Genomic DNA, 25,858 nt, shown 5'->3' with positions numbered 1-25,858 from the left:
GTGCTGAGAGCCTGAGAGAATTACAGCTCTCAGATGGCTCCTCAAGTGAGGCAGAGAGGCATCAGCCGCCACAATGAGTGGTTCTCAGGGTTCTCATAACTCCTTGGCTAATTAAGATGCAGCCACATGGCATTTGAAAGCGTACATGCAAACTAAGTGGAACTGACGTACTGCAATGAATTAGGAATTCCACAGAAGAACTGCTGAAAGCCCACCAGCACCTCGGGATTCACCGAGCAGCAATGCCAGCAGCCTTGTGCTGTGGCTGCCCACGCACTGCCCAACTCACCCTCCTGATGCCTCTCAAGGGAAATACCTCACCTTGCTGCTGCTTCTCTACCTTGCCCTTCTACTCACATACTTCTGCGGCCTCTGTTGCCAGTACAGCTCTTGTGACCAGGAGGGAAACCAGATTAGCTGTTTGAGAAGCTGAAAACTAAGTAGGCAGAGGGGAAAATAAATTACAAAAGGAGAAAAATGATGGGATTTCATCTTCTGTTTGAAGACTATATTTACATCTGCTTGAAGTGCTTAAAGCCCATCAAGAAACTGCATTGCTGAAGCCTTTTGAAGAGTAGGTCAAAAAGCACCTGCAGTAAGTTAAGATACATCTGGGGCCCATTTTTAGGAAATGCTTTATTAATTTTTGATGTAACTGCTAATGTTCATGTAAACTTCAATGTGAATTTGTAAATGATCTTGCCTATCGGTTTAGTTATTTGTTTATCAATACATCGTGGATTTGGGAAGAAACCTAGTGTGGTGTCAATGGTTACAGACCCTCTGCTGGTGGAAATAGTGTGCTCTAGTACCAGGTAGTCTGTCCAGTAGACAGACGGGAGGGAGCCAGGCTTTGGTGCTAAAGCACCTCCCTTGGCAGCTGCAGCTACACAGCAGCTCCTGGCACAGCCCCTTGCAAGGAAGCAGCGTGCACCACTTGGGTCAGGATCTGTGGCTGCTGAGGTCACGTACTGCTTGGGTACTACGCATACCTTGTGCTTCCAAAGTGTGGTTGTGTTTGGGAAGTCTGGTACTGAGCAAAGCTTATTCACTCTGGTAGTCTAGGCACCTGAAAAATAACCCATTATGAAGGCTTTGAGTGTTTTCAAGGAATGCTGAGCTTCAATTACATATTTTTCGCTTTGTTAGAGCCCAAACTAGGAGAATAACCCTGCCCTTCAAGTCCAACTCTCTAATCTCACTCCTCAAAACAGCTTTAACCACTAATACAGTCCAGCACACTGCAATTTCTACTGCCCTGTGCTCAACCTTTACGTCTCCTTCAAGCTGATATGCCCAAAAGACAAAGTCCCCATCCCTAACAGCCTAATACCTGTATGAGCAAATTGAGCCAAACACAGATAAAAAGCAGTTTTGAAATCAGGAACTATACACTCACCTGCAGCAGTGGAACACAAACATGACCAAAAAAAGCACATGCTGCTTCTAAGGTGTGTTACCTGCCTGCTCTATAGATAGAAGGGATAAGTAACATTACATAGCTGCTGAACCACACGTGCCAACTCAGCTTCTGTGAAATAAAACACGGGAAAATCTGCCCCAAGAGATTTGTCTTCAATGAACGCAGGCTAGCTTTTTAGGAATTTTAATCCCCAAAATGGGGCACTCCCATGTTTTGGCAGAAGTGTTCTCCACATCACAGCATTTCTGCCGACACCCAGCCAGCCTCTAGGTTCATACCAGCTCTCAGAATACAGGAGGACTGTCTGAACATGACAGCACAGGAGGAAAAAAAACCAACAACCGAGAAGCAGAAAATACCAAATCATTTTTCCACCCCCTCAAGTAAGGTGTAGCACTGGCAACAACTGCTTTATGCTGTCCATATTCATGCACAAAGCAAATCTTACCAGTCTAGGGGAGAATTAACTCAATGCAGAAGACATTTGACCTGGGTTAGCAAGCTGCACTGGACAAGCAATGGCTGAGCGAGCAGCAGAACTGACACAGGGGGAAAGAGGTGGTGCTGGCTGGAAGGGGACAGTGAGGACTGGGCTCTTTTCCACGGCACACTGTTACCTTGGCTCTGCGCTGGGGCTGAACCAGATCCTGGCCCCCAGCCTGCATCCTGGCCACATGCTGAGAAAAAGAATCTTCTAGAGTAAAGGAAATCACTCTCTTCCTCTAAGGAAAAATGGAATTCAGGAACTTTTTAGGACTAGCCTACAATAAAAATAAAAAGGAAATAATAAGTAACAGTCAAGCTTTCAGAGATATTTTTTTTAAGCAGCAGGACTATAAAGTTAGTGAGTCAAAAATACAGTATACATCATGTGTTTTACACCCGTTAAGGTATCTGTAACAGTCTGACAAGTCTGGTGGTCAGTGCCAAAACAGGTGAAGTCTTTCATAGTCTAACAGTTACTGTTTTCCACAAAAATAATTGAAATAAAGTGCATCTGTATGAGAATGTTTTATTAAAAATACATATCTTCTGTTTCACATAAAAAGAACCCACACTGTAATTAAACACAACTTAAGAAGTTGGAAAGGAATTATTGGAAAAAAAAAAATACAGGTTCCCATAATCTCACAGCACCCACCCTTTGCCTGCATGAGCTACAAATTAAAATCTTTCTGCTTAAGACCCACAGTGTCTGCCTTGCACCCAGCAGAGTGCCCAGGCAGGAGTAGCTGGGCAGAAGCAGGGGTGCTGCTCCACAGCAGCTGCTCCCTGGCATGGATACACGCAGGACACGTGTGGTTTTCTCCCCAGGTCCGGGGCCTGTTGCCACAGGTTGGCCACCCCTTCTGTAAACAATGAGAAATTCAGCACAGCACTTCCAGGTAATTCCACTTTGGGTCCAGAGGCAACTCACAGTAAGTAACAGCACTGTTGAAAGCTGTGCTTTTCTGATACAACACGGAGCCACAGTCTTTCTGATGACGATTACCTTAACTACAGCACACACGGGAATCCGCCAGCTTTCGGATCCCCGCTTTTCATAGCTCAGGTCCATCTCAGACTTTTGAAAAGACACAATTTTCAAAGCAACAAGTTATCGGCATAGGCAGCAGCAACTACTAATTGAAAGTTTAAAGCATAAAAATCAAAGTGGGAATGCAAAAGAGTTGTGATACACATCTGCTATTTAAATCATACAGAACAAAACCCTGGCTGCAGTTACTCTCCGAAGAAAGCACCAGTTTGCCAGGCTGCCTTTCTTGCCCTGGAGATACTGAAAATTCGGATCCTTTTAAAGTCACTGAAAGACATATTCACCACCCCTCCCAAATGGTCAAAATGAGTCGTAAATTCAGGCTCTAAAAGTGTACCAGACACCGACTACAAACGAATGTTTGCTAGCCAACTCATAAATAAGCAAGGCACAAAGAAGGCAAGACACTGGGGGGTGGGGAAGCAAGGCAACGTGAAGTCACAAACCAGCGGTCCCTGTGCTTTGACCTTACAAAGCATCTACTGGCACAGGCAGCTGAAGCAGCAACAGTATCTGTGGTTGGACAGACAGTAACAGTAAAGCAAAGTTCAATTCTGAAGAAAAAAAGTGGATACAAGTCATGATCTGATTAAAAAAGATCCTTCTCATCTAACATCACACCTTGAAAATTTAAGGTTTAAATTCATGCAACTTCAGAGGCATGTCTTCTTTGTCACCCATTCCTTTATCTTTAGGCATCGATGCCCTAGTAGCAATTTCATCAAGCACTCCACGTCCCCTCCTGGAAGGGCTTGTCACTCTACTGACCATGCTGGGAACTTGGAACAGAGATCAGCTTGCTTACTTAGTCCACTCGAGCTTGAGGCCTGCCAGCTAGGATAAAGTGTTTGTTAACGTAGTGTTTGTTATTGCACACATTGTAACAGGGCAACATCTGCCCAGTAGAGCATTTGCTCATTTCTAATGCAAAATGAAATGAACTGATTATCAAGACCTTGGACGAGTTTGCAGAACTGGAATTAAAGGACTCTTAATTTGCTTTCAGCAAAACTGTTCTGGGATTAATGAAATACAAATATTCACTCAGCTCCAGAACGGCACCAATTAAAATAACTTTCTGTACTGGAATGACATCTTGAATCCAAAATCTCAGTCTGCCAAAATCTGAGCAAATTAAGCATTTGCCTTAATTATAATAGCATTCAATTCACTATCATCAAATACCCAAGCAATTTTAAAGCCCATAGTGAAAAGCTTTGACCCCTAGGACTGACCTGCTCTGCATGAGGAGAGAAAAATGATTTAGACATCCCAGGCTGGGAATCTATAACCCTTCCTCATACTTACAGAGCTGCAAGGTGAAAGTTTTAATCAGTAATTAAATAAACTATAGCATGAAAGTCTAGCAACTGCAGACTATAAAACTTCTGTAAACATCAATGGTGAAAAATATGCAAGGTCATTGTTATTTCTATATACATTAAAAAAAAATAAAGTTAAAAATCTCTCCACAGGGTCATAATCCCCTTTCTAGAGAGACACTGTTTTGGAACACTGTCCACAATCCTTCATAGCCTTTAGAGTTCTTCATGGTTTTCCTAATCCATTCTGTAGTGACTGATATTTCTCTCCAGAACTGAATAATACTTCAGCATTAAAGAATTATTAATTCTAAGCTTGTTTGACTTGCAAATCCATTGTTCAGATCTGAAGGATAGCCTTCAAATAAAACATTCAATCTCTTCAACAGACTTTTTTAAAAAAATACAAGTGGTCTTTGTTTTAATGTCAAAATAGATCCAGTGAATTCACTAACTTATTAAAAAAAAGACTAAAAAAGAAAATTCACAAAACCGTTTCTAGCCTCCAGTGATTCATAAAATGTTATTACAGTACAGAAGAACATTATTAGCTAAATCGCTTATTTCTTCCAAGAGCTACTTTGAAAATAAAAGGTATTTTGACACTAATTCTACTGCGGAGGCTCACAAGCACTTGCCTTTTTGTATGCACATTAGAAAACAAAAAGCAGTGCTATAGAACTGAATTAGGCTGCCAAATTCACTTGTGAGGCTTCACATCTTAAAATACACGTGTCCAGATGAAAACTCACTAACCTATTTCTTAATCACCTTTGTTCCCCCTAAATGACAATACACTTTTGACTATACTAGGTTATTTTTTGATCTGTAACAATAAGCTCAGTGAAACCCCTACCACCAGTTTCACCCTCTGCATTTGGATAACACATGGCTGCATGGTTCCACCTATGCAGCTCTTCTAACGGGGGTCAAACTCTAAAAGTTGTTCATCAAAGAGGTACAAGCCTGCTTTGATCTCAAGAAACGGAAGGCTGAACAAATATGCAAGACAACTTGCATGAACGGATACCACTGTTAGTGTACTGTGCCAGCATTAGCAGCAATTTTGTCTGTAGTGAGCTCAGAGGAAAAAGCAAACAAAATAAATCCAAAACCAAACTGCAAACGTTGTTCAGGAAGGAACTCATGAGAACAGCAGACTTGCTGAACTCAGGTCTCCACTGCTCTGCACCTCAGGGTGCAGAGCAATGATTACGCTCAGTACAAGGCAGTAGAGAACCAAGCCTGCAATTTTCACGGTTCAAGTGAGCACAAGAGCTCGACTTCCAGGACTTCATCTCTTTAGGATGTATGTGTCACAACAGGAATGTCGATTTCTATGGCAGAGAGGCGAGAGCGTGCAGAGTAGGGCTGAGAGGCGTAGCTGTGCATGCTGGGGGCATGCGAATAGAGGGGCTGCCAGAAAGGAGACGGTAGGCTCTTACACGCACAATACCACAGAAATAACAAAACGGAAGTGAAAAACAGGCCGCCGGCGCTGGCAATGGCAATAAATACAGAGATGTCAAAGCTAAAGACAGGCTCGTATTTTCTGTTCAGATAATTGTTATAAAAAATGACCCAGACTGACGGAGTGAGACAAATTGCACATGCGAGCAGGAACAAGAGGCCGGCCACGAGATGGCAGCCCGCGCTGTTTACGAGGCATTTTGCCAGCTTGACATTTGGCACACTCGACACAAAGGCTGTGTTGCACATGCCAATCAAGCAGAGAAACAGAGCTGAGACAGCAGTAAACATACTGAGCGGGAGGGCAAACTGAAGAACGCGCAAATCCAGCTGATCGACAGCCGTGTACCACTGCGGGTCATATATCACGCAGTCTCTGCTCCCATCAATGCGAGCGCACTTAATCCAGAGTCCGGTGTAAACGGTGACGTTCCTCTCGTTCTTGTTGAAGGTGTACAGTCTCATTTGCCTCCAGTTTGGAAGCAGAACCGCCGCCAGGAGTCCGGCCACCGAGGCTGTTCCGCTGAGGAAAGCCAGCACTGTTGCTGCATGAACATCCCGGCAGCCCATGTCTGCCCGCTGACGCTTCCTGCAATTAAAAAGGAGAATTCAATTAAAATAAATCAGCAGGTGCAATTCTATGGAGAAAGGAGTGATTACTGTTCACTTGACTTGTGCCAGCTAAATCAACTTGCGTCACTGCATGGGCTTTTACAGAGCTCACTGGGAGAAGCTCAGCCACTGAGTTTGCATGATTTAAGTTCACCTCTCCCTTTCTTTAGCCTAGATGTGACATCGGAGTGTGTGTGTTCAGCTCTGCCACGCTGCCATGGCAGTAAAAGGGAATTGTTTAAAACAGCATTGTTAGAGAGATTGGACAGGAATGCATTCGTGGGCAGTAATACACAGTTCAGATGGGCCAAATTCAGAGCTGCAAACCTGTGGAGAAGGCACTGTTGAATAATTTACTGATTTTTTTTTTTTTTAATCCAAGCAATTAACACCTCTTCCTCACTACTTCTGCTTTTCAAAAATCGGATGTCCAAGCACATAATTCCAGAAAGCTGATGGCTTTTCAGCTTTCACATTTTCCTCTTCAGAGGAAGTCTTGAAGAGTACTGCTTCCTTTTCAATACAAACGCTCTCTTTGTACCTAGCACAGCCCCTGGTCTGACCACGAGGGAAAACCTGCAGAGATTATGCGAAACAGTTCCAGTAACAGGTCTTAAAAAAAAAAAAATCCAAAAAATACTTAAGTAATCCCATCCCTGGATACCTGAGATATTTTATGAAGGCCTAATACATAATAGATGCTGGGCACCTACTCCAGAGTGTACTTGAAGTAAGACATTAAAAATTATAGAACTTAAAAAATCAAATGATTCTTTATGCTGCCCACTGAGAGTCGTTAGGTCATGAACTCCTACTGAAATTTCTTCTGAATCATTACACAGCATTGTGCTTATTTGTCTCAAATCATAAAACAGTTCTTTAGGTACCAGAAGTTCTACCTAATGCACATACAAATAAATATCTGAATCTTAGAAAGGTTAAAGTTGTGATTGCAACCAAAGAGGAAATTGGATCTGATCCCCTCTACTTTTGTGTACCTGGAAACATCGAGTGCCCAGGGACCTTATCAGATAAGGTATTTCCCTGTACACTTGCAGCAGACTACCAGCATTGTCAAGCTATACAGCTAGCCAGCATTTCATTGCTTTATAGAACAATAAATGTCAATTTGTTTCACAAGAAAGCATTAGGCATTTATTTACTTTTTATCCTATCTAACCCTGAAGAATTTCATATAATGGCTGCAATGGTATCTTGGTAACATTTAACTGTTGATCATACTCTTTTGAAAAAGCACTGCTGAAAGAAAATAATGACAACCACATTTATGCTAAAAAAGCACCTAATTCATCAAAAAGATGCCATTATATGTTTGCTAAGCACAACTAAGCCTGGACAAACTACTGCTCTCATTGCCATAACCTTTCCAGATAGCAGGTCATTAATAGAACATCCCTGGGTAGGGGGACCCACGATTTATTTCTATCATAACTGATTGAAGCTTAACCTCATCATGGACAGAGCAACCACCTTACCAAAAATATGGAACTGTAAGAAGTGAGCCTGGGGGTACAACCTAGTACAGCACCTAATTTTGATCTTTGTGGGCTTGCCACTTCTGCTCTTCCATAAAGAGTTTGCCTTTACCTGGATAAAACTTCCACACAGGCAGCGCATGCTCTGGGATGGAGCCCTACCAAAAGCGGCTGGAATAAGCATAAAACAGAAAATGTTCAGAAACCCGCTGTTTCTGCAATTCATTTGCAATAGTAGATGATGAAAATCTGGGCAGGATTAATTCAGGGTGGGCAGGACAGAACCAGCGTACTCACCCGTGATGTGTTCAAGAGAAACCTTAGCAACTTTTAGAAGTAGGAAAAGCGGTGTTGCTGGATCTAGGAAACAAAACAAGGAGAGAGTCAATGGCACAGTTATTTCATGCACTACCAGCATTTGCTTACATTGCAATTGAGAGACATTGAACTTCAGGTACGCTTGCATTAGGCCAACTCCATCACCTTCCTAGAATTTACTCTTTTGTTATTAAAAAAAAAAAAAAAAAAGCCAAGCTACTTTTTGTTCCTCCCTGATGACTTTTCCCCAAAGCATGTTCCTTCTGTCTACCTATCTCAGTCATTATGCAACAGATAAAAAGAGTAGAAGAAAACTACCTTTCCATGGATATTCTAGGATATTCAGAGATATTCACATCCCGAATTTTACACTTCTAGAAAAAAAAAAAAAAGGAAAAAAAATCCATGTATAGTATTACAAAATTATTATATCAGATGTTAGGTTCCAGGCTCTGCTTTCACAGCAGTGAGGAAGAAGCTGAATGACTTTTCATGTCGGAGAACAAAACAGACGCTGAATTGTTTATATCCTTGTGGTTCTCTATTCCTTCCTGGCTTCTACACAAAGGTTTGAAGGAAAAGGGAGAAAGGCAGGAAGTACTGGTGACGGTTTTTCAGTGGCTGGCCACTACTTCCAGAGGAGGAAAAAGGATTGTCTTGTGGATTATCTTTACACCTACATCTGGGAACCACACCACAGTGCCCCAAGACCAGCTCTGCAGGTCCTAATAGGAGGATCACTCCTACACCAGACAGGGTGTCAGACCTATAAGCACTTCTTTATGCAACTTCAAGAGCTACAGCCTAAACGTCAGCTTGCCGTACCACCACGCTTGAAGACTTAGTTTATTTTAAATCTCCGATATCAAAACTTGAAATGTAACATTCATATACACAGTGTCCTAGGCTGCAGCATAAAAGAAATTCTTCTGTCAAACCAGCTGGGCATGAGAGGCTTTACTGCCTTTATTCACACAAACCCACACTTTTCACTAAATGAGAAAGTGAACTTTTGAGCCCAGAGTCCTGCAATATGAATGCGAGACATTAACGTGAAGGCACAACCAGCTCAAGCACCCCACTGGATTTCCACTGCCAGGTTAAAGAGCCAGGGCTGCTGTGACTGAATGCTGCCATTCGGCAGTCACCTACCTACACAGGGCAGCAGAGGTCAGTGTCACCACGCTCACTTCCACTGGAACAGAAGCAGCAGCTCTTTTTTTTTTTTTTGAGTCCTGAACTAAAAAAAAAAAATAAAAATAAAAACATCAAGTTTTCTGTGCATTTAGCAGCAACCTAAACTAAAAAAAAAATGTACAGATCTCCTTCTGGAGGTTCACACCCCTAAAAATATCAGCCAGTGCTCACTAACAACCATAATTAAGTAGAAAATTAGTACTGGCGAACATACGTGTCAGAAGTGCACTGTGCCCAGCCTAGGAGTCCCCTCCCATTAACTGATGAAAACCTGAGGTCACCAGCTGTTGTAACACACATACAGGGAGCAGGTACGGAATATTCTGCAACACCCAGTGCAGGAAGGCCTCCATTTCTGTGGATGTGGAGTTCAGTTTTTATTCTGCCATGGTTTAGGCCACCTGATTTTTTTCTTTATCGCTGGCAGCATGGAACAACTAGGAACCTCAGTCTTACCTTTGAGTCCAGACTGAAGCTCCTTACACAGAAAGCACCTTACAGCTGTAATACTTGAGGCTCTGGTATCTGATCCCGAAAAGCAACCAGTCCTAATATCACTTCAGGAATACATTTTCCCACAGCATTACATTTTACCTCAGCCTAAAGACCCATGTTGCTGAAACAAGAGCTGCGGGCTGGAACTGGTCAAAACCTGGCAAATTAATTCACTACCCATGAGCTAATGAAATGAAACAAAAGGACGAAAGAGAAAAATAGGAAAGTTACATGGATTGATACATCCTGCGCTGAGTAAAACAGGATGGAAGCAGTAAAGTGAGTCACAGAACCATTAGGGTTGGAAAAGCCCTCCCAGATCATCCGGTCCAACCATCCCCTACCACCACTGTCACCACTGAACCGTGTCCCTGAGCACCACGTCCAACCTCTCCTTGAACACCCTCAGGGACGGTGACTCCACCACCTCCCCGGGCGACCCGTCCCAGTGCCTGACCGCTCTCTCTGAGCAGAAATGTCTCCTCATTTCCCACCTGAACCTCCCCGGCTCAACTCGACACCCGCTCCCGCACACGGGGCTCCAACACCGCCGCCGCCGCCATCATCACCGCCACCGCCGCTCCCTTCCCCTCCGCCCATCGGGAGGCGGCGCCCCGCGGCATTGTGGGATTGTAGTCCAGCGCCGCCGCGCTGCCGGCCCCCGCCGCCCCGCGCGGACTACAACTCCCAGCGCCCCCCGCGCCGCCCCCTCGCCTCGCCTCAGGCCCCGCCGCTGTCCCCAGTTCAGGGGAAGGCTGTAAATAATCCTAAAACGGAGAAATAATCTTAAACCTATACTAATGATAAAACAAATGGGTTATGCGTAACGATAGCTTTCTTCCCAGTGACTGCTTTAAAAAAAAACGTACAGAGACAGGGTTTGATTAGTAGGCATACACTGAGGGATCAAGTAGGGAACCCTTCGACTGCCTTAATTTGCTTTGCAATCAGAATAGCTTTGAAGAGGAAAACACCCTTTTCAACACCCGACTTCCGATTTTTTTTTTTTTTAATGTGAAATGTAAACATGCTGTTTGTAACACAAAAACTGGAACATCAACTATTCCCCAAAATGTACAGCTGTGTTGAAAAGCTGTCACGTGCATCCTCAGAGCTGAGCATCCATCCACATCTCCACAGAAGGCACAACTGCCAAAGTAGGTTTGGAAATTAGGAATCAGGATTTACACAGTCAAGAGGATTACAGTAGGCACTAGCATGTGTGCAGAAAAAACACAAACACATACCCAGACACAAGCCTTGCTTTGTCATGCTCCTACAAGTCACTTCCTTACAAACATTTATTTGTGTTTTCCTTTAGAACTTTACAAATAACAACAAAACCCCACCATCTGATACCCATCCAAGCAGCAGAACTCATTCACCTGTGAAGCACTGGACCCTGCAAAATTTCTCCAGCAGTACGTCATCTCCTGGGTACTTCTGACATTCACAGCAAAAGACACAAGTGCTTCAAGTCGCTCCTTCACTATCTCTGACAGCTCTAAGTTCTTCTTTCCATCTCATTTGACAAACAATATTTCAGGGTTCATCAGCTGTTAAGCAATGCTTTGAGATGCACATACGTTGTTCTCTACTTCGCTGAGTCAGTAGCCAACACAACTCTGAAAAACTGTTCTTTTCCTGCATTCCGCTTTACCCAAGCGCCACGAGGAATTAAGGTAATGGAGGAGAACAGAGAAGTGGGCAGTGATGGTAGAAGGAACAAAATAAAAATGTCTGCATAGCAATGGGCTCATGTGCATACAAAAATATATTAAAATGCGTTGGGTCTAGCCAGGAATGCTAGCCTCTGTGCTTTTGTTCTCCTGAAGTCTGTAAAAGTAATAGTTTCTTTTTCCGATATTCTGCGTTCTCCTGCTCTGTTTCCTCATCTAGTGATTTTCTTACACATGCTTTTAGTTCCTCGATTCCTTCTCCAGTATACGTAGATATAGGGATTATATCTCTGAATTTGAGTGTATTCTCAGGAATCACTTCTTCCTGTAGTAAGTGTAAGGAGTCTGAAACACCATATTGAAAGAGTCAGTAAAACACATACAGCACATCACTGCAAAGCCCATAAAAGCCCACTTAAGCCCATTTAATTTAGAAAACAAACTTTCATCAATTACAATAGAAAAGCATAACTAGAATTATTACAGAAGTATTGGTTCTTAACTCATCTTTAAAGAATAGCTGAAGTCTTAGAAGATACGCACTAACTTAGCACTTGTATCCTACCATGCTTAAGCTCTCACAAGCTGAGTCTGTCCTTACTTTAAGATGAGTACAAAGAAATTCCACACTGTAGAATATGAAAAATGAATCTTTTTAAGGTTTCCTGGTTCCTGTACACTCCAGGAAATATGAAGAAATTCACCCCAATGTAACAGCAAAATTGAAGCAAACCTACATAGGACTGTCCAGCATCTTCATGTGCGTTGGCCAAAGTCTTTAAGCCATAAATCGTATATACACCTTGGAGTCCATAATGGCACTTTCAAAGGATGTTATTGTTATTCAGGATAGCTAAACGGGAAGTTTACCCTCCCATACAATAGATGGGCAAGGTATTCCAGGATTGCTCTGTTATATTAAAATACCTCCCCAACAGTGAGGCCAGAGCACTCAAGATGCACACAAAGAATACATTCAGATTCTAACAACAGCTTGCCAACACAAAGTTACCCAAATTACATCTTTTTAGTGTTTTTGTCAAAGTTAATTGCTGAAATATATTTTACCTTGAGGATTCTGTAGTTGTTTCATTAGCTCATTCAAGTTATCTTTTGCACAAGGCAAATCCATTTTATTAATGGCAAGAAGTGCAGGCTTTGTCAGAAGTTCCTCTTTGTACTGCTCCAGTTCCTTAGAAGATGAGTAAATACACCTTAATAAGTATTTGTAGTTTAAAAAGTGCTTCTTCAATGTTACATCTACTCTCTCATTTGTTTGTCTAAAGAGTCTCTGCGCCTAGAGCTCTGAGATTTATTCAGGAGCTCAAGGTTGATGTATCAAAGCAGTCTGACAGAAGGAAAACAGTTCACATCTACAAAGCATAAGGAAATTCTTTGGAATTCTTTTTAATTCTTAAGCATTTTAGTGGACAACGGTTTATACCAGAAAAAATCACAAGCATCACTCAGCTAAAAATAAACTCAGCAACAAGCTGAACATCAGCAGATTCATCATCTCAAGTTGTAGAGCTACAGAGAAAAGCTGCCAAACTTGAAATTAGGTAAATTGTATTATTTTAATCAGAAGTAAGGATAAGAGATGGTAACACTGAATTCCTGCAAAACTGGGGCCTGTTTCATCTCTATTAGGCTATGTAGCAAGGGCACTGAGGCAGATATTTTAACTGTACCCACGTATAGTTACATTTCCCATTTCTACTTCCTAAAAGGCTACTGAACTAGAAAACTGAAAAAGTTGCATCTTTCCACTGTCACTTCACCATGAGAAATGTTGCACAGATAAATGAAGGAACTGTTATGCTCAAAGTAAAGCAGTTTCATCTGCATGATTAAAACAAAGATTTTATAATTCCAAAGAATGTTAAACTTGTTAATTGGCCCCTGTACTGTAAATCCAGAAAACACATTAAGATTTGGAACTTCTTGATCAAAACTGAACCTCTTTCTTGGCTCAACACACAACTACAACTGACAGACAATTAGGAAGATGAGAAGTTACCTTTGTTAGAAGCAATATGGTTTCAAAGGCTGTTCTGAAACGAGTCTTAGTAGACAGCTGAAACCCAGAAATATCCACCTGAAAAAAAATTACAAAAAAAGAGCTTTTTGTTTTTGAAATTATGCTATATCTTCCATCGACCATTTCGCAGGGCAATGCCCATGGACATGTCCTCATTCCTGGCTAAATAGCAGGGGGCAACTATATACCAAAGTACCAAAGGAAAACCATAGACACTGAAATCCCAGAGTGCTTGGTTCTGACCGGGTGCTTCTCAAAGCTCTGACTTTCAAACCTCTTTTTAAGGAGATCTTGGGAGGGAAGGGACTAAAAAAGAGTTACCCACCAACATTAATTATGCTTGGAACACTTCCCTGCTCTAAATTAATTGGCAACTTTTAGTCATAAATTCTGTTTAAGGATTTATCATCAGACATTTGTCTCAACTTTCCATTCTAAAAACAGTATTGCAGCTATATTTATTAAAAACCACGCAAATCACAAACAATTTCCTAAATTCCAACTATACTGCAATTAAGATGCATTTACTGCACAGCCTTTGATTTCAATGAGCTGTAGATTTTATTCAACTTACTACTAAGAGAAGATGTTTGGTTCTTTCTACATGTTTGAGAAATTTGTGCCCCATTCCTTTGTTTGCATGTGCACCTTCGATCAGTCCAGGGAGATCAGCTACCAGTATCTGGGAAAACAGAAGTTTCAAACAGAAGATTTCCAATAAGCAAAAATAGTAATTTTAAACTATTAACATCTATTACGATTTTATATAAAGAAAAGAATCCAGACACAGGAATGTGAGGAGAATCTATTTTGAGAGGCCCCTGTTACAACAACTATGTACTCCTTGGAACAGCATGGAGAATCAGTTCTCTGGCAGCATGCATGGGCTGTTCCAATACATTTAGAACAGATTTCAACAAAATGCTGCTATTACAAAGGCAGCGTGCTCCTCATGTTCCCCCATCTATTTATTTGTAGCTGCAAACTCGAAAATAGAGGGTAATAGCTCCTCTGCAAAGATCTTGCAAAGTTTACCTATTACTTGAGACCAAAAAGACTCTAGAATGTGGGAAAATCAGGCTATCAAGTTTGTATAGCATTCAAACTGTCAGTGGAAAAGAAAATGAAGTTTGTTCCTTGTGGCTACAGAGAGTCATTATTCCAAATGCAATCCCACTAAACATTGCCCCTATGGACATGAGAAGCTCCAACAATTTCTCTTCTGCTCTTCAGCTGCAATGACATTTTGATTAGCCTACCAGCTGCCAACCAGAGCCCAGCTAGAGCTGCCAAACTGGACAGGGATCCTGTCACTTTCTCTGCTGGTTGGAAAGAGTATGTGCAGTTGTAAAGAAGAGAGAAGAAAGACTGAAAAAGAGGATAATACTAAAAAATCCCACATCTACTCAGTAACTCACAGAAAGCGAAGACAGAGCAAAGCAACAGGCAAAAGCAGGGGCTTCAAATCTCTGATACTCATTTAGACAACAACTGGATTCAATTAAGCAGGGCCCAAAGCCAGCAAGCCAGCATGCTAAGACTTCCAGCATGCAACATACTGTTGAAGGGGGCTTTCTGCTATGAGTGAGTTTCACTCCCCTTTCTCTGTCACGTTTTAACCATTTTCCTAAATATTTCAGTCCTTGCTTCAGAATTTTTGATCTACAGGGACATGAGAGAGAGCTGGGTGAACTGCAGACTTGGGAGAGAGTAACTACAGAGCTGGAACAGAATGATCTGCTTTCTGATGTGATGCATTCTGGTGCTGTACTGGCATCACCACTCTTTTCCTGACTTGTCTTTCAAAGAATATTTTTATAGAGCTCAAAGAACTTCAGATTCTCTCAAACAGCATTTGGTTCAGATATTCTGGTAAAATATGTGAAAGCATCTGCCAACTTCCATGATCTTGTGCTAGGACCTGAACCCCAGCCTCATACTCAGATCCTCCACTTTTGTGTCATTGTATAACAAGGTCTTTTTGCAAGTAAAAAGATAGTGACTCAGATGGCAACACATAACTAGCATTTATTTTCTTCTTTACAATATACTAAAATAACTGCACTGCTATGTATTTCTTGAAAAACTTCAGTGTTCTGCATGGAGAAAAAGAAAGATACAATGAACCACCCTCTTGTGAATGACAGGACAGTCACCTCAATTATTGCTCATACTTGCTCACCTCTTGTTTTCAGCAGTTGCAATACTGAGAGCTGAATTATTTCCTCTTACTCAGCTGCTCACTGTGATCACAATCAGCAGCTCCCTTGATTTTAGGAGAGGGGTATGTTGTCCAGACAGTCCTTATATAGCACCCAGCACTGTTGTGTAAAAACTATGAAATGCAGAATCACCCAAGAAGTACAGGTCATTGAAAATGACATCAAACGGGCTGCAGAAAAGCAAGCCAGGAGTGCAAGCAGTTATCCTCCTGGAATATAACAGCAGAAAGAGCAGGAGTTCCTGACTCTTGGCAGGTAGTTTTGCAGACTAAGAACAATCCTGTTATTTGCAGCACCATTTTTAAAGATAGGTTACCTTTAACTAGCAGCTAAAACGAATATAAAGGAAGTTTCTCTTAGACGTATGCATCTCTACAGCAAACTGTCCAGTTCAAAGGGACAAACACATTTCTGAGAAAGCTATACTTTGTATATTCAACAGACTGATACATTTGTCTTAACTTGTACAGATCACCTGAAATCCTGCATATTTTTAAGAGCCTGGCAAGTTAAACTTACTTCCTTTAACACACAATTTTGTTAAAGGGTGATAAATAAAGGTTTTGACTATCAGCTACTGAATCCCCTAAGATTATTCCTTTTGAAAAGGAAAAGTGTTTTCTGTCTTCTCATAACTGAAGGGTATGCTTTCCTGGTTAACTCATGTGAAACCCTTTTATTCATTTGCCTTTTATCTTTGAAGCGGAGAGCCCAGCACTGCCTGTGTCATACACTTAATAACACATCAAAGTTTCAAGCTTGAAGAATCAAAATGTTTGCTTTAGCCTTACATGAACCAGGGGTCCAACTCTGTAGGACAATACTAGTAGGACTCCCATTTAGCTTTTTTTCCCCCCAGGGAATGCTGTATAAAGGATTCCAGGCACCCTAGAATTATTTGACAACATTAACTGAGGAGGCTGGGTGGAACTGGGTTCACAATACACAAGGTGGTTTGTTGCTCCAGAAGACTAGAGCTCCAGCATGCTACAAAAGGAACTAGACCAAGGTACCTCACCCCTCAGGTACTGCGCTATTCTGGCTGTTCAGACAATCACTCTAACTTTATTTTTTTTTCTTTAATTAAAAAAAAATCAGAGCAGCCAAGCCAGAACAGTAAGTTATAGCAACTATATTCCTTTTCATTCGCTACTATGGATCTGTAGCTGCTAGACAAATTTGCCCCTATTTAAAATTCATTCTGAGAATTTATTCCAGAGCTCTCAGTATAGCCAACTTGCACAACATGTGCCTCCTCTAAATACGAATAACAAGTTAGTCTCTGAAACAATTATTTTTAATCAAGATTATAAAGCAGGATTAGAAACAGAAAAGAGATGGGAAAATGAAAAGCCGTTTATTAAAGTGACACAAAATAAGTTCAACTTCACATAAGACAGCAAGACAGCTTTATTACTGTCATATTATATAAGATGTTCTTTTACTACTGGATAAAATAGTGTTTTCTCCACAGATTCCATTAAATTCACGTAATTGTACTATATGTATGCATTATATATACACCCATACAAAAAAAAAAACCACAACACTCAAGTTATGTTTCCATTTCTTTTTGAGATGATGTTAAGCAACATACATAACCATTATATACCACTAAAAACCAACAAGAATGGACTTTCACACCAACCTGTTTATAATCTGCATACATGATCTTTCCTAGTTCAGGCTGTATTGTTGTAACTATGACAAGGGAAGAAAAAGAAGAGGGGGAAGAAAACAAAACAGTTGTTAACATTTTCAAAAAATGTTAATGTTAGAAAATATTTAAATGTTGCAGAATTTTCTCACTTCATATTTACATAAAATAAGTATTCAGTAGCAGAAAAATAATGCAAATGGAATGTTAAGAATTACTGAAAAGTAATAAAGAAAAAATGAGAGAATAAAATTATGCTACTCTATAAACCAAAGGGTTTGCCAAATCTTGATATCGCATGCAGTACTGATCCCCTCATCCCAAAAATGGAGTAGAAGAGACAGAAATTCTTGGACTCAAAAGGATTATCCAGAATATGGAACAGATTCCAAATAAGGAAAGGCAAAGCAAGCTAGGTCTCTTCAACCTGAAGAAAAACATTAAAAGGCTGTACAGAATCAGGAGTGGCAAGACAAGGTCAGTAGGAGTTATTAGTACTTGGGATTCTTGTACTCTTCCAGTATAAACACTAGGGGCCATCACTAGGAAATGTGGCATCAAACTCAAAACACACACAAAACGATGGGGGTGGTCTTCAAAACACCACAGTTAAAGCTAGAGAACCCCTTGCCACAAGACACACAGCTACTCAAAACAGTTTGTTATGGGCATGTACTGGGTCGGAGTTAACTTCCCTGTCCCACACAGTGCTGTGCTCTGCACTGGTGGCTAGAACAGCCCTGATATCACACCAGTGTTTTATCTATTGCTGAACATCAGGACTGTATCCAACCTCCCCTAAACCCAGTAAGCTGCGGGAAGGCAGGAGGTAAGGAGGCAACATCACCAGGGCAGCTAACCTAAACCAACTAAAGGGTTTGTGACAACCATATGGTGTCACATCAGCAATAGAAGCTTGGAAAGATGAAAAAGAAGAGGAGGCTCTCGTTATAAAACCATCTGTCCTCCTGAACAACTGCTACATCTATTGAGGCCCTGCTTCCCAAGACATGGCTGAACACTGCTTGCTGATGGGAAGTAAAGAATAATTGTTTCTCTTTTTGCCTCTGCACTGACTTTTTTTCCTCCCTTTATTTAAATTATCCTTATCTCACCCTGTAAGCTTCCCCCCCCATCATATTTTCTCCTTTTCACTCTTCCTTTGAGAAGGGAGAAATGAGAGAATGGTATGGCAAAGAAGATTACTAAACACACAGAAATTGTGGATGGCTCAGGAACTCCCTGAATCTCATGTAAGCCCACATAAGGGAAGTATCCAGTGTGTTTTCTACATTCTTGTACTCCTCCTCAGTCATCTGCTTTTGGTTCCACTCAGAAGGCTGATGAACGTCTCCTTCAACATTGTGTGGTTATAATTTCTACCTATAATATTTTTATTGCCCTAGGTATCAGAAACCTCAAGATTATTTTAGGACAGGCAGTCTATCCCTATGCTCGCTGTCAGAAAAAAAAAAAGAAAATGCAGGTTCTGTAGTTGTGCTATTTTTAATGGTAGCTACTACAGAGCTTACTCAAGACTGATGTTAAAACAGAAATAATGGAGACAGGCAAAATAATGGAGATCACAAAGATCAGTTCTGTTTTGTCGCATTTTATCACTAGGTGCAGAATTGATGATGATGATGCAAAGACTTAAGTTTTCATCAGTAAATCTGGGACTAAAATTTAGAAGAAAGGGAAGGAGGGCAAACATCTGCAGCCTCCATCTGTGAAACCACTGTAGGTATTTGAAAGCATTATTCTTCTCTCTGGCAGCTTGCTTTGCAAGTTATCTGCTTAATTAAATAATGTTGACTAGCCTCCAAGTTCTCTCAATAAGCTCACGTTGATGGCTATCTGGCTAGTGACCTCGTCATGCACGAAATCCCCAATGGGATTACTGGGCCTTACTGTAGATTTCAACATGTATCTATTAACACATAGCATCTGAAGAGACAGCAGGTAAGGACAACACCTTTTCACAGGTAAAACTCTGGGCAAATAACCTAGGTAAAACACAGGCAGCTGCAGCACAGACCAAATTAGGCTGCTTTTTCATTAAAGAATGCTCAGATGGCTAATCCTTATTTACTGAAAGAAAACTAATAAAAATAGCATTTTTAGCGGACAGATTCAAAAACAACATCTTACTGTTCCAAGAACAGGTGGCAGCTACTTCCAGAGCACACAAGATGCCTATGCAAAGCGACACAACAGTGCATATTCAGCAGAGTGAGGATACTGCACACCGTGTAGAGTCCCAGAAGAAATAAAACGTGCTGATACTAAAATAAATGCTAAACAGACCCTGTACCAGCAGTTTCAATCACTGTGAGGGTGAACACAGGAAAAAAAAGTGAGATTGTAAAAAGAAATGGCAAATTCCCTCTATTTCTTCTGATTAATAATCTGTGTAACATAATTAGTATGCAACAAGGTTATCCCCTATTCTTTATTATAAACCTGTAAATCAAGACAGAGAAAAGAATTCTTGCTCTCATTAAATATTACAGCACTAAAATACAAGCGTGAACTTACACGCATAATTTGCGATCTCAGGTTTGGCATGAGAAATCTTGCTTAGCAGGGATGATTTTCCTGCATTTGGAAACCTAGAAGGAAAGCCAGGATTTATACAGTGAATAAACATATATGTGATTCCTGTATATTTTATTACCAAATATACTGTATTACCTTAGACTCATTGATATATATGTGTATGTGTGTGCACAGACTCATTTACACACTTGTCTTTTTAAAACAGATAATTACTTTTTTTTTTTTTTTTTTAAATCAAATCCAAATTATTTTTATACATTCAACAATGCTTCCAAGGGCTGCAGGCCGGTGAGAGGTGTATTTGTGTATGTTTTTAAGGCAACAAACTTGTATGAGCTATCCTCGAATCATGACTCTAGCTCAGAGAAGTGAAGGCTCAGTGGGGTCCTATCAATGTGTACAAATACCTGAACAGGGGATACAAAGAAGACAGGACCAGGCTCTTTTCAGTGATGACCAATGACAGAATGAGAGGCAGTGAGCACAAACTGAAACACAGAAGGTTCTGTCTGAACACCAGGAAGCACTTCTTCACTGTGAGGGTGACCAAGCACTGGTACAGGTTGCCCAGCGAGGCTGTGGGGTCTCCCTCCTTGGGGAACACCAAAAGCCACCTGGATGTGGTCCTGGGAATGGCCTGCTCTAGGTGGCCACGCTTATTTTAAAGATTAATATGAGCTGTAAAAGACTTAATAGCCTTGAACCCTGTCAAACATTAAGCTAATGCTGTAGTCAAGATATACACTATAGTCTTATAGCCATCTGTTCCATACAGGAGACCACACAAGACTTGTGTCCCACTCAAATTTAAGGTTACTCATCATAGCATTTCAATGCAACAGGGATCAAAGACAACTGTCCATGGGCAATTGGTTATTGGTCACAAAGGCATGTGTCACTCAGAATGTATCATACAAAAAAAACCATACACTCTTCACTTGAATACACACGATCATAACCTGTTAACAAGGACAACTAGTAAGAATGTGAGCTAATGAAAAACAAGACTTACATTAAGGAACTTTCTTCAAAAAGAAAGACATAATGAAACTCCTTATTACACTGATATTATAGAGGGTAGTTTTAATGCTCTCTGATATCAAAAGGTGCCTTAAAGACAACCTGAAGGTTACCGTGGTCATCTCCTCAAGCAAGTGTTTTGTTTCCACTGAGGCACAATATCTTCTTTGAAGTTTAAATTGCAGCCTACACTACCCATCATAACCTGTACCCGAACTTGATAGCCCTTTCTCAAGTCTCCTTTTTTTTTTTTGACCTGAGCTAATAGCAAACCACTTGCATATCTACTGAAGTAAAAATAACAAACTCAAAGAGATCAAAGTACAATCACAAACTATCAGAGGTTGATTGATACTCAAAACACGAAAATATTCTCCTCAAATTAACTGATGATTCTTTTTATGCTTTTTGAAGGGAAACCATCAGCTAAAGTACAAGCCAAACTAAAGAAACACCAGTGTCACAGAAGTCTTTTCATGTTTCAGAGTGTGAGAAGTAAAACAAATAAAAAAAATAAATCTGTATCATGTACTCACTGAAGACCACTGGAAAAATTATCTAACTATAGGTAAATTCTGTTATTAACACAGCTATAAGTTTTTTATAGCAAGCAAGAAAAGAAAAATCAAGTTTCCATTCTATAAGGATATATATCAATTAAGATTATTTCGACCTAAAACCACTCTTCTCACTTTACACTTTTTTTTCTTTAACGAATAGGGAACATGGGGGAAGATATTAGCAGAAGGTAGACAGACCAACATTTACACAACTGTTTGTTAAAAGCTTTCTCCAAATAAATATGTTTATCTGTGTTGTTAATAAGCAGAGACAGTTAAAGGCAGGAATGCAAAAGAAATGCAAATCCTATTGCTCTAGCTCCCAAGTTCCTTCCCACATTCCATGGTGTTTATCTGGGAGAGCAGGCTGCATGGCCTTTGAAATTCTCTAAGACTACTACTGAAAGGAGCCACTTGTGCCAGTACCAAAATGTGCAAGGTGCAGTATGGAAGCTGTGCTTGGCTTCATTTTGCACCTCCTACTTACTTTGTAAATAAATTGTAATAAGGTCTTGATAATCACGGCAATTGCTAAATTCCTGTATGTTAAACCAATGGCCATGATTCATGAAGCCCTTCACCCACAAAAGCATAATCTACATTTCTAAATTTTAGAAATAATTTTAAATGGCTTTAAGCTCTTATTTTTTACCAACTGGAAGTAATTTAAGTGACAAACTTACAATAACACTCAAACTATCTCTAGAATCTCTTTGAAATCACTTTTCAGATTTAGTAGTCAATTTTCTAAGGTCATTTCTCAAACTACAATACAGAACTGCAGTACTTACCCAACCAAGCCAACATCAGCTATAAGTTTCAAATCAAGATGAAGAATTCGCTTCTGACCTTTGGAAGGCAAGAAGTTTGTGGCCAAAGAGCCTCCAAGACCTCCACGAGCTGCTAGGAATCTCTCTCCTGCTGCATTAACTTCTCCTGAAAATAAAGTCACTATTGAAAACACATAATCCCCTGCAAGAGGTCAGATGTGATCTCCCACTTAAACCCAGTTTGTCTTCAATGAAGAGCAAATTTTCTGTATGCTTTCACAGAGTGCTATTTCAAGAATGTTGTACTGAGAAAGATGAGGTGGTTATTAATAGATACTATTTTTAAAATTGTTTTAGGTAGTCTGAAATACAGATTTAGCAAGAATCTGTATTTTTTAAGCCACATTCAGGCAAGTCAGGAGGACATTTAATTGAGCTTAAGGACACATGACTTATGTAAAAGGTCATTAGTGGTCCCATGGAAGATCACAACGGCTTCCAGAGTGAAAGACTTGTTTCAAGACCAATTTCCTTTCTGCTGCATAGAGCAATACAAACTACCTACTGCTAATTTCTGGCAGGGGTCTTTGCTTGTCCAACAACTTTTGCAGTGCAATGTTTGTTGAGTTCTGTTTGTTCATTAAAAGGAAAACAAAGTATTTTGGGAGGTGTGCAATCTTAAAACATCAGTACATTTAGGAGTCTGATGGATGCTGTCAATAAACATGACAGCACCTATTAGGATATGTTAAAGCAAAGCAAAAGTCCTTACCAATCTGCTTCCCATCGTCATCGAGAATTGAAATCCCTGGTGGCACGTGAACTTCACAGTCTTTCCCTTTTTCACCTTTCAGTGCTCTAACACTGGGAGAAATTAAACCAGGCAGAGTAAGCTAAGCTGGGATTTTGCTCTCCAGGAAAAATGATTATAATAACTTTGACCAAGTATCTTCTGACCTGCTGTTGGCTCCTGTTCCAGCTACAATTCGCTTCTGTGGATACCGGTTCTTAACGCTCTTTAAGGTTGTTCTTTCTTGGGCAACGAAATAGACGTCACCACCTCTCCCTCCTTCCCCACCTAGACGAGGGTAGCCCATGCCACCAGTTCCTCCTCTGACGTAGAGCCGCAAATCGTCAATGAAGGTGCCATACTGAGAGGAAAACACATTTCACATCAGCAATACGCTTTGTTTATCTTTCGTTTTAGGCATGAGGCACAGCGGGGCTGAAACACCTGAGGCAGAACTTTTCACTGAAAGCTTTGGCAATAAAATACAGCACAGAAAACTGCCAGGCAACCCTTCCAGATAGTTTGTAGGAAGGGAAAGGTTTAATATTTCATCCCCGGCAACGATACCGGCTGACGGACGTGGACAGGGCGCGGAGGGCGCCTCACAGGGACGGCGGCCGGGGACCAGGGGCGGGCAGCCGGTGTCCGTCCGTCCCACCCGTGTCCGTCTGTCCGTCCATCCCACCCCGCTCCCTGCCTAATATCTGCCCGCACTGACCCTCCGCAGCGCCGCCCCGCTGCCCCGCACCATGCTCCGCGCCGGCCGAGCCCCGCACAGGGCGGGCGGCTCAGCGGCTCCGCTTGGCGCAGCGCACCCGGCTGCCGCCCGCCGCCATCAGCGCTGAGGCGGGGCGCGGCCCGGCCCGGCCCGCATGCGCGGCCCTCAGCGCCCTCAAGGCCGGCGGGGAGCCGGAAAACCTGCTGCTGGTTCTGGCTTTTAAAGCCTCCTAATGAGCGCTGCTAACCTGCAAGAAACTCCGAGAAATCAAGATTTGGCTTTTCACTGAGATTAGTTTTCAGGAAATACGTTACCGTGGTCATGACTACATGCTTTCATAAGTCTTTTATTTTCAGAGATACGTAGTTTTCAGATTGCATGAGCGTCTTTTCAGTGTGTGTGTATATATATATATATTTAAATAAAATTTAATAAATTTTAATAAATTTTCATGAAAAAGTGAATACTCTCATTCCTTCTTACAGCCTTTCCACTAGGCTATACGTTCTCAACTGCAGCCGTAAGCTACCTGAGGGCAGTCAGTACCATTTCCAATAATTTAATACTTAAACTAAGTTCAACACCTTATTTTACCTGTTACACAATAAAAATAACAATAATTTACAAAAGAGTGCTGCATACATGCTAAATAGCCCAACAGAACATTTAATCAAAACTCAGGATGCTCCCCAACAAGGGGGTGTTGTCCAGTGCCATTTTAAGAGCTTGTCTTGGTTGCTTCCTGGCCTAGGGCAAGATTTGGAAAGGATTTACAAAATCTTTGCAAAATAGTAGCTACATCTCTTTATCCTTCTGTGTATTATTGTTTGGACTTTAAGTCTATTCCAGTTTTGCTTTATTTTGTACAAAATAAGAGTTAACTATGTTTAAAAAAGACTGCCTATGTATAGTTCCATATAGTCCTTAGTTAATTGGGGTAGAGGAATCTCCAAATTGCTGAAATTTTAGAAATAAATTAGAAAAAAAGTTTGGTTTTGAATGAAATTAGCAAAAGAAAGAATAAAAAATCTGAACTCCTAATCATGTAGTTTTCAGCTGGCCCATACCTCTCTATGACAAAAAAAAAAAAAAAAAAGTTTGTTTTGCAACGGGGTCATTCAGAAAAAAGTGCAGAAGAAGCGTGGTGGATTGGACCTGATGGCTTTTGATGATCTTAGTGAATGAAATGAATAAAACAATACTTGAAATTAATAAAATTTTACAAGATACTATAGTATGAAATGGCTTTTTTTTTTTTGGGGGGGGGGGAGGGGGAGGGATCTTGAAGTATCGTATTCAATGCTTTTTTTATCAGTATTTTTAGAAGGCCTTTGTCACTTTTGTATTTCCTTTCTTTCCACACACGTGTATGGAACAAATAAATCGAAAAGGTTTTTACTTAGTTGATTATTTCTGACCTGCTTTTTCTGCCATTTCCTGTTGTTTTTACTAATCAATTATATATTCCCTTTCAGCTAAAATTAGTCCAAATTTCTACTTAGTGGATGTACTTGCCTCATACTGTAATGGAATTTTAAGAGAAGAAAATTTTTCAGTGATATAAATGCGAAAGTGGGAAAGGATGTGACAGTATCCTACTGAGCTTCAGTTAAATTACGCAAATTCAAAGTATGCCTGTCGTGACCATCAGTTTCCATCAGTTCAAACCATAGTTTCATCACGTGGACAAAAGCAAGGTGGACAGCATGCATGGCAGAACAGAAATTACGCCAGCAGCAACAAATGCAAAACTCCCTGTTATGGTTTTGTGAAGACAACATCTGAAATTCTGAAACAGTTAATACATAAAATCTAGTAGCAAGTTTTTTCAAAAAATAACAAATGTGGGCCTGGCCTCCTACTGGAGGCATTTATTTGAGGGATCCTAGTTGGACGGCTTGTTGGCTTAGACTGCCTCTATAAATTGGTGAGAGAGGCATCTGCAGAGACAAGTCACATCGTAATTGTCTCC

The 25,858-nt window shown here is 40.9% G+C and overlaps 2 protein-coding genes across 4 annotated transcripts; both read right to left on the bottom strand.

The window, feature by feature from the left end:
• Positions 1 to 985: 985 nt before the first annotated feature.
• Positions 986 to 10,421, bottom strand: CLDN12 (claudin 12). Of its 3 annotated transcripts, XR_014317024.1 has the most exons (6): positions 10,365 to 10,421; positions 9,331 to 9,418; positions 8,158 to 8,220; positions 6,046 to 6,341; positions 2,041 to 2,184; positions 986 to 1,069 (listed from the first exon to the last, which is right to left on the bottom strand). XR_014317024.1 is itself a non-coding variant. In XM_082754725.1 (5 exons), the coding sequence occupies exons 4-5, from the start codon at positions 6,320 to 6,322 to the stop codon at positions 2,180 to 2,182; spliced, it is 282 nt and encodes a 93-aa protein (XP_082610851.1). In that variant the 5' UTR covers positions 6,323 to 6,341; positions 8,158 to 8,220; positions 9,331 to 9,418; positions 10,365 to 10,421; the 3' UTR covers positions 1,885 to 2,179. The 3 variants fall into 3 exon arrangements, 2 of the variants coding, with proteins under 2 accessions (XP_082610851.1, XP_082610850.1); XM_082754725.1 differs by lacking the exon at positions 986 to 1,069 and having other exon boundaries at positions 1,885 to 2,184; XM_082754724.1 differs by lacking the exons at positions 986 to 1,069; positions 2,041 to 2,184 and having other exon boundaries at positions 2,278 to 6,341.
• A 450-nt stretch (positions 10,422 to 10,871) lies between these two features.
• Positions 10,872 to 24,021, bottom strand: GTPBP10 (GTP binding protein 10). The gene is made up of 10 exons (XM_082752441.1): positions 23,887 to 24,021; positions 23,336 to 23,529; positions 23,151 to 23,242; positions 22,400 to 22,544; positions 20,008 to 20,081; positions 17,461 to 17,513; positions 14,165 to 14,272; positions 13,570 to 13,647; positions 12,618 to 12,741; positions 10,872 to 11,894 (listed from the first exon to the last, which is right to left on the bottom strand). The coding sequence occupies exons 1-10, from the start codon at positions 23,917 to 23,919 to the stop codon at positions 11,677 to 11,679; spliced, it is 1,119 nt and encodes a 372-aa protein (XP_082608567.1). The 5' UTR covers positions 23,920 to 24,021; the 3' UTR covers positions 10,872 to 11,676.
• Between the last annotated feature and the right edge of the window lie 1,837 nt (positions 24,022 to 25,858).

This window comes from Aythya marila (genome assembly GCF_965140915.1).
Source record: "Aythya marila genome assembly, chromosome: 2".
In the NCBI taxonomy this organism is placed as follows: domain Eukaryota; kingdom Metazoa; phylum Chordata; class Aves; order Anseriformes; family Anatidae; genus Aythya; species Aythya marila.
This window is presented reverse-complemented; position numbering and strand designations above follow the sequence as displayed.

Excerpts from the sequence above, each read along its gene's own strand:
- CLDN12 (XM_082754724.1), bottom strand. The coding sequence starts at position 6,322 with ATGGGCTGCCGGGATGTTCATGCAGCAACAGTGCTGGCTTTCCTCAGC.
- GTPBP10 (XM_082752441.1), bottom strand. The coding sequence starts at position 23,919 with ATGGTGCGGGGCAGCGGGGCGGCGCTGCGGAGG. Across the intron at positions 20,082-22,399 it reads GCTGATGTTGGCTTGGTTGG|GTTTCCAAATGCAGGAAAAT; the intron begins GTAAGTACTGCA and ends CTTTCCTTCTAG. Across the intron at positions 11,895-12,617 it reads ACAACTACAGAATCCTCAAG|ACTCCTTACACTTACTACAG; the intron begins GTAAAATATATT and ends ATGGTGTTTCAG.